Source organism: Rhinolophus ferrumequinum, chromosome X, assembly GCF_004115265.2.
Source record: "Rhinolophus ferrumequinum isolate MPI-CBG mRhiFer1 chromosome X, mRhiFer1_v1.p, whole genome shotgun sequence".
In the NCBI taxonomy this organism is placed as follows: domain Eukaryota; kingdom Metazoa; phylum Chordata; class Mammalia; order Chiroptera; family Rhinolophidae; genus Rhinolophus; species Rhinolophus ferrumequinum.
This window is the reverse complement of record NC_046284.1, coordinates 45,041,916-45,050,359: the sequence shown is the minus strand read 5'-3', so window position 1 is coordinate 45,050,359 and position 8,444 is coordinate 45,041,916. Positions and strand designations below refer to the sequence as shown.

At 38.4% G+C, this 8,444-nt stretch overlaps 1 protein-coding gene across 2 annotated transcripts; it reads left to right on the top strand.

Moving 5' to 3' along the window:
- The first annotated feature begins 1,312 nt into the window (after positions 1–1,312).
- NXT2 (nuclear transport factor 2 like export factor 2) lies at positions 1,313–5,884 on the top strand. 2 transcript variants are annotated; one of them, XM_033120120.1, is made up of 5 exons: positions 1,313–1,436; positions 1,616–1,700; positions 2,708–2,794; positions 4,358–4,502; positions 5,385–5,884. In XM_033120120.1, exons 2-5 carry the CDS (start codon positions 1,686–1,688, stop codon positions 5,564–5,566), a joined length of 429 nt encoding a protein of 142 aa, XP_032976011.1. In that variant the 5' UTR covers positions 1,313–1,436; positions 1,616–1,685; the 3' UTR covers positions 5,567–5,884. The 2 variants fall into 2 exon arrangements, with proteins under 2 accessions (XP_032976011.1, XP_032976002.1); XM_033120111.1 differs by lacking the exon at positions 1,313–1,436 and having other exon boundaries at positions 1,533–1,700.
- Positions 5,885–8,444: the final 2,560 nt, after the last annotated feature.

The window sequence follows — 8,444 nt, the reverse complement described above, 5'->3', positions numbered from 1 at the left end:
AACTCCCATTGCATTGTGAACTCCATGAGGTATGGATCATGTCTATTTTGTTCACCATTCTATATCCAGAACCTTGCACAGTGCCTGGCCCCATCGTATGCACTCGGTAAATATTTGTTTAAAGAGTGAATGAATCATAATGATGGGGAGTGGGGTAAACAAGAAAAAAAGATTCTAAGAATTCAAGCATTGATGACTGAAAGAATACAGAACATTGTTAGTGTGGAGGAAATGAGTTTATATTTTGGACTCTTATTAGTTTGAGAAGCCTGTAGTGCACTCTGGTGTTCATATTTCACAAAGTCCCGTATGCGGAATTGGAGCTCAGAGAAGCAGTGGGGGATAGGGATGTATTGTTGAAATTTAGTAGCATATATGTAGCAATCCAGAGCACGCGGGAGGAGGGAGACTTTAAATGGGAGACACACCCCGAACGTGATGCCAGTAAGGGGTGAGTGGAGGAGGGAAGCCGTTACGTGGAAAAATAGCTGCAGTTAGAGCTAAGCCAAAAGACAGAGAGCCAGGAGAGGGAAAAAAAAAAATTAAAGTATGAGACCATTCAGAAGAGACTGGTTTCAGGGAGACAGAGGAATGCACCAAGGAAGGAGTGACCGTTTCCATGAGGAGCCGCAAACCAGCCACACATGGTAAGACTATATGTAATTGATTTGAACCCCCAGAAGTTGTTGGTGACTTTGAGATGAGCGGTTTTATAAGATGATGGGGGAATGAAGTCAGATTGCAGCCGTAAATTGTTTGAGCTTGAATCTCGACTAGTTTATGACCCTAAGCAGGTTGCTTAATCACTCTGTGTGTCTTAGCTATAAAATAGAGATGATTACTTCACAGCTTTATTGTACGAGATAAGTGAATATGGGTTAAAATGCGTAGTGAAATACCTTGCTCATTGTCACCACTCAGTGAAATTTTAGCTGTTGTTAGAGAGTACGGTGCGGAAGGTGATGAGTGGCGCCATACACTGATCTTCATTTTAGGTCTATAAAGATGGAGGAAGTAGGTGAGCCTTTTCCACTGATTACTGCAAAATCAAATAGCGAATAACCTTAGGAATACTACTGAGATGTTGGGGTTTAATTCAATGAGGATTGAGTCTTCCAGAATGTTCCAGATCTCTAAACTGTTCTCTGCCAGTCATGCGCAGTATTATCAAGCACTCTTCAAGGTTCTCTACCAGTCATGCTCAGTAAGATTGAGCACTCTTCTCCAAGCTCCTCCTATTTTTCCTATAGGCTGCAGGTCCGGTAGGTCTTTCCTCACGTTTCTCATTGATTTTCAACTAGCCTTGGCCCCGCCTCTTGAGGCAAAGAACTCCCCCTGTTGGACTTCTTAGTTCTTTTTTGCTTGTGTCAGGGCGTGGGGTTGGAGAAGTGGACAGTTTAATTTTTTTTCTTCCAAACTAAGTAGATATCAAACAAGTAAGTACACAAGGCGGATGGGAGGGTACGGTGGGAACTGAAGGGAAACGACTTAAGGTTGGAACATCGGGATCCTTTAAACAACGGACCCAGCTACTTCCGGGAGAGAATGGGCGGGTAGAGAATTCCGTGTGCTTGGCGGGTTTCGCTGCCTTCCTAAATATTTGGTCCTCCCACAGCGGAGGTAGCCGAACACGTGAGAACGTAGTGACTCCGCCACTGACTGCACAGGCTGCTTCGAGCTCCCCGATGGCCATGGCTGTGGTGAGTGCCGGGGCCGCGCGGCAGGGCGCCTGGGCGTCCCGGCGCCGGCTGCTGAGGGGAGGGACGCCGGTCTGGCTGCCGATCACGTGGCCAAATGGCGAATCAGGGCCTGGACCGCCGGGGTCCGAGGCGGGGCCCGCTCTCTGCAGACCCTCTCCATTCCTACCGTCCCGACCCCCCGACCGCACCGCCCGCGGCTGTGCGATCTCTTCCCAGTGATGGAAAGCACCCTAAGATGGGAACTAGCGAGACGCGGCAATGTTGAGGTCCTGTTTATGGCTTTCAGCCTCCTTTTCTGGAGTATCTCTCTCTAACTTTCCGTCACCTGAGAAAGAAATGGAATTGGTTCTTAATTCGAATAATAGGCTGGAGTCAGTACATGGCTGGGGAAGAAAGTGCTTAATCTTCCTGCAGAAGAAAACTCCAACAGCGTTTCTTTTCTTCAATTTTACAATTCCTTACAAACGGCGGTAAATTTTTATGTAGTGTGAGAAAGTTTCCTAAGTACCTAGTTTTTCAAATACTTCATTGAACTTTTCTTATTTTTTTTTTCATTCAACAACTTTTGATTTTGGTCATAACTTCTCACTTGAAAGTCAGAGAACTCAACGCTTTCCTAACTTAATTCAGTGGCAATGCGCCCACCCCCACTACCGCTTTTTTTAAGGTTCAGACCGCAACATTTTTATTAAGGTGAATGTTTTGTAAAATATTGAAAGCCTAAAGTACTTAGAGTACCATCCAAGCAAAGATTATAAATTTATATTTGAATTGAGAAGAAAAAAATAAAACTCACTGAGGGGTGAATGAGTATATCCTAAAGTGCCTAAAACTAGTGAAAATTTTAAAAATTGGAAACTTTTGAGCTCTATCCTTTAAAATGTCCAAATTTATATGGAAGAATGTGGACTATGTATGGAGCTACATAAATCATCAGCTTCTGTGGTGGTTTTGTGTTTGTGGGGATGGAGGGGTGGTAATGTACACTTCTCTATTTTTTCTTGTAGGATTTTAAAACGTATGTAGATCAGGCATGTAGAGCTGCTGAGGAATTTGTCAATATTTACTATGATACAATGGACAAAAGAAGACGGGTGAGCATTATGGACGCTACTGTGCTTTATTACATGCCAGTTTTTTTATTGAGCCCCAGTTCATCTGACTTGTAAAAGTGTTGACTGTGGAATTGGTCTTTAAAAGTGCATTGCTTAGCAAAGGATTGGTATGGTATTAGGAAGTGTGGACTCTGGAATCACATACCAGCTTTGCCTTTATGTACCCCTGTGACCTTGGGCAAGTCGATAACCTCTCTTGACCTCATTTTATTTTTAGGGTGGTAAGTGGAAATCAATTTAAATACTGCACTTAACATAGGGTCTAACATGTATTTATTTAAATATGCTACATTTTCTCAGTTCTATCATTTCACCAATTTAATTAAAAATAGTATTAGTGCTAGTGAAGGGGTCTGCCATTACAGGGAATGTTCCCGGCTTGTCCCTTTAATTACATATATTAATAGATCATTTGTAATTAAAGCTCACAGCTATAGGTGGCACTCACAAACAAAATCCCCATGGCTTGGATACTTTTAGTCTTCAACAGAGCAACTTCTCACTTCGTCAGCTTTTTTTTCATTGTGATTTATCCCTGAGCCATATCTTCTAAGTATGTGTTCCAGCCTATCCTACGTATCTTATCAGCATAGGACTCTATTTTAGAAAAAAATGTCTCTATGCTGCAGCTACAGAAGTTAATATCTTATCTCTAAAAACATACTTTTTTAAGCAGAAGATAAAAGAAATTCCTGGCACTGATGACATGGGACAGGGGCAAGGGATGTGACAATGGGTGTTTGTTTATTATGCCTTGCTGCTTTCAAATATAAAATAACCACACACACAAAAAAAGGCAACATAGTTCATTACCAGAGTCAAGATATGTGTTGGCCTTTTAATCCAAGATAAATTTTAGAATTAAGCAAATAACGTGTCCTGTGGCACACTGAACTCCTGTGACTGAAGAGTTAAGTGTTGAATTTTGCCTCAATGGAGCCTTAACTTACTTGACTTACCAAAACTCTGCTTTAGCAAGTACTGGTGATTCTTTTGAACTAAACATGCTGTTTGAGTACTGGTAAAAGGAGCTAACTCTTCCTAACACATACAACATTAAGTGGTTCAAACATTAAGTGTATATAAACACTATGATTGAAGTGTATACGTAGGGCCTGATTGACAACTTGGTTAATTCTCAGAAAAGGAAGGGAGTTTAAACGTGGTTTGGAGCTGCAGGTGCTTTAAACTTGTGATCATTTAATTCATTTTAATATAGAAAGCAAAATTTTAGAACTCTCTTCCAGTTTGGATGCAGAGTTTTCTGATTGTGGCTAAAGTGAAATGTGTGTGTGTGGTGGGGGGCGGCGGGTATTTAGTGCCTAGTTTATTGATTTGAATAATATCTATTCAAGGCCAAGATTATAAGGCAGACAAACACCTTGTTCATGTCGTCTTCCAGTGGGAGGGGCAGGGGAGTAGAGGTGGAGGTAGAACTATGAAAATGTTTATATACCACCTGTACCCTTTCAGTCCACTTCTGTAAAATGCTTACCCAGAAACAAATATATTTCCTTTTAATTTTTTTCTCTTTCTTTTTAGGCACTGCCCAGGCTCTATCTGGACAAGGCCACTTTGATATGGAATGGAAATGTTGTTACAGGGTTGGACGCCCTGGCTAATTTTTTTGATGTGTTGCCTTCTAGTGAATTCCAGGTCAATATGTTAGATTGCCAACCAGTTCATGGTAAGATCATGGTCTTTCAAGGTACTTCCTTTGTTTTCCTTTAGTGAGCCCTGAGCTTTAACACCAAAAGCAGCAAGTGACTTTTAGTGGTAGGAGTATACTTTTCTGAGCAAGTTAAATATTACGAAAAGCTCAGCTGTCAAATCAAACTTTTGGTCTTCTTTTAGCTCTGTCTCACTCCAGTGGATCACTAGTATGTTTTGGCAGGTTGTATGATTATGGTTTATTAAGGGTTATGTGAGTAATTGAGGCTAAATGTGATTTTTGTTGATTGAGAGGATCAATGATCTATTCTCCCTAAATAGTTGCCGTCTGTGCCTTGAAATGTCTCCAGAGAAAAACTGTACTGTATCTCTGATCAGTGTGTTTTATTGCCTTACAACTTATTAAAATTTCACAGAAGAAATTGACTCTATTACGTGAGAGGATTACTTTTGGCAAGACAGAATTACATTCAGTGTAGATCAATGCCGTTTATAAGATTAACCTCTAGGTGGGTCTTAAGTTTCTTAAGTAGTAGTTCAGGGTGATTTCTTCTTCCTTTATAGTTCTTGAAAATAACAGTAGCTTGAGAAGGAAAATACGAAAAAGCTCTGTTAGAAACCCAGTGAGATATTAATAAATACAGGAACCAAATGGGCCAATGTTAGAAATAAGCTCCTTATTTTAAAACTGTGCCCAACATCTTTCTGGATGGAAAATAATTTTAGTGTCTTTAAAATGATTATTTAGTTTTCTGGCTTTGGGCTCATGAGTATGCTTAAAGTAAATAAAGTTTATGAAACGTTTTTTTTTTTTTAGTGTTAAATTATAAGGAATGTATTGTAATCTGCTTATTTAGAGATAGAAACCAACCTCTTTTCTTTTTTTGTGCGGGTGAAGAGCAAGCTACTCAGGCCCAGACTACAGTTCTTGTTGTGACCAGTGGAACTGTGAAGTTTGATGGAAACAAACAACACTTCTTCAATCAGAACTTCCTGCTGACTGCTCAGTCCACTCCGAACAACACTGTGTGGAAGATTGCAAGTGATTGCTTCCGTTTTCAAGATTGGGCTAGTAGCTAAAGGGGGAAAAAAGTCCATCTCCTGTGGTCCATTAGTTCCAGCAACACAAATTTATGTGAATTAATTCATTTCATTGTGGAAGCACTATAAACTAGTTTGTGCTGAAACTAAATCTCTTTAATGTTTTTTATTCCTAGCAGCAGCGTTTCTAGCAGCTGCCCGTTTGGCTCATTGCCCTTAAGAGGTTTAATGCTAGTGTTTTTACATGCCTTATATCCATTTCACTAATGATATTCTTACAGTAATATTATAAACACATCTGTACGAACATACTCACTGTGAGCCCACCTATGGCAAAAATGAAATCCTTTTATAATACTGTCTATGGTATATCAGCACAACGTAACTCTGGGAGAAAGTAGAGTAGTATTTCTTTTTCTTATTAGGTTAATTTTATAGAACACATAACCTGTTTTCAGTAAACACTGGTAATACATTTTAGTATAAAGGCTCTTTCAAATCAGTTCAATGAAAACATTATTAATTTAGGTTTGCGTAACTACTCTGACATATTAGAATCACATGTAGAGATGTTCAGTAGTCTTTTCATGTTAAGTAATGTGTGTTTTTTAAATATTGATACGTTCTTATGAAGTGAATTAATCTACTAGAGAGGTGTAAAATGTTATTAGTTGATACCTGAGTATTGGATGCACTCAGTGACTTAAGGCAAAATTTCTCAAAAAGATTTTTCTTGGCAGCTCCAGCTTTATAACTTTAGGTAAAGAATGGTAGTGAGACTGATAGCTTTAACTGGGAGAGTGTGGAGTGAGAAATATAGAAATCCAAGGTCGGCCAAAAGTTGGGAGGGGTGGCCAAATGGTACATTTTTGGTACTTGTTTTCTACCTCCTAAAAATGTAGCATATTTTTAGGATTTAAGTCATTAAGGTAATAAGTATCATTGCCAAATGGTTATGAGTATCACTTTTGTTCTAAAAATGATTTGTAAAGGTTTTTCCAGTTTACCTCATACTTATCGCTAATATATGTCTCAATTTATTCAATAACTTATGGGGGTAAAATATCAGCAATAAACCTGACCCTGCAGCAGGGTCTGACAGGAAAGTTGGAAACAAAGCCATTGCTGTGTCTGTTGGACACCTTAACTTCGAAGTCTTCCAGGTGAACTTCACGCCAGTAGTCTCCTATGTATAATCTACTCCCAAAGTAAGTGATTTGTTTTCTGTGTTCTATTGTTATACACTGTCGACTGCATTATCTTTTTTTACTCAGTAAAAAAATTGAATTTTATGATTTGTTCTTCCATATGGCGTGAGCAAATAGATTTGTTTTAAAACACGTTCCTGTTATGTAGCTAACTCTTTGTTTTTGTAACAAGAAAATAGTGAGCATCAGATCTTCATAAGCCCGTAAACTTCAAAAGAACAAATTGCTTCTTTTTATGTTTTAATGTGTAAGGGGAAAGAAATACAGCTTTGGTTTTTGGTTAAATTTAAACGTTGTTCCATTCTTGAATTTATTGTTTTAAGGTTTTTAAACTGGATGTGCCAGCTTTGTTTTTACATTGCAACTCCAAGTTAATGTTTCTTATCCCTTAATTTTGAAAACCAGTAATTCATTTCTTCTTGCCCCAAACTGCACACCGATATTTCTCATGTATTAACAAAATACAATTAAATAGGAGAAGGGTGGAACTGCAATGTAGACCACTCCTTGTTGTAATACTAATCATAACTTGTGTGTCCTACTTTATTCATAGTGAGCTTATTCTGATTTCAGATTGGCTTTTTAAAACCACAGCTTTAGCATTAACAATCAGAGTGCCCCAACACTGCCCTTTCCCTTGTGGAGAGTAGTCTCAAGTAAAAGCTGCATATAACAAGCAATAACTGGATTGAATGGTTGTATACTATTCATGAAATATGTTTTAAGACTTCTATATGAATTGCTTTTTCCAAACTCCGTATAACTTTTAAATGGCTGGAACTACTATTATATGGACTAGACTGTATTTTTGACATACACATATTTTTGTAACTTGAAAAAAATAAAATTTGCCTTGTTTTCTCAACTTTGTTTTAAGGTCTTGATTTTTTTTTTAAGGCCCTAGAACAGGTAGTTGTTTCTTCACAATATATAGGTTTTTCAAATTAATAAAAGTTAGAATATTGAAAGCAATGGTTGACAACTTGGACTTTGTCTTTTCTCCAGCCCACCTCGTTCTTCCTCTTTTGCTACCAAATATTCACATTCCCAAGGTCACCTGTTTGACGTAGCAGTGAAGATTCTGGTGAGACGTTAGAAATTTTATCCTTAAGAAACTAGTCAAAATGTTATGCTCGGTAGGCAGTAAAACCAAACAACAGTTGGTTTCCAGAAAGAATGGTCCCCTTTAACTTTAACTCTACATTAAAAATATGTCAACAGACACTTGGAAAGGAATGAGAAGAGGCAACAGCCCTTAAAATTTTGAAAACTACCCAGTAATATATGCTTTGTTTAAAAAGGTAGTCCCAATGAGGTTAAAGAGTGAGTGCAGTGTTTGGGAGGAGAGCAAAAGTCAAAAGCCAAAAAGGTAGCATGAGTTATTTTATTCTGGAACATTGCTGGAAAGACTTGCCTGAAATTAGTGAGGCAGAAAATTTGATAGAGGGGTTTCAGTTGCTGGTTTTTGTTACGATTTATTATAGGATAGAAAAGGTAAGTATAGATGTGCTTTAATAAAGCACGTATTTGGGGAAAATGGCATATTAGGCTTTTTGATTTAACAGTGGCTCTATATAATAAAAATATTTCACCAAAACACTTGCCACCAAACTCTGTTCTATTAATATTTGCCCTTTGCCAAAAGCAGCTTTCTATACAAGAGATTTCTTGGTGACTCTCAGTGGGCTCTGTAGGTCCGTCCTCTTTAT

Excerpts from the sequence above, each read along its gene's own strand:
- NXT2 (XM_033120120.1), top strand. Across the intron at positions 2,795-4,357 it reads CAATGGACAAAAGAAGACGG|GCACTGCCCAGGCTCTATCT; the intron begins GTGAGCATTATG and ends CTTTCTTTTTAG. Across the intron at positions 4,503-5,384 it reads AGATTGCCAACCAGTTCATG|AGCAAGCTACTCAGGCCCAG; the intron begins GTAAGATCATGG and ends GTGCGGGTGAAG.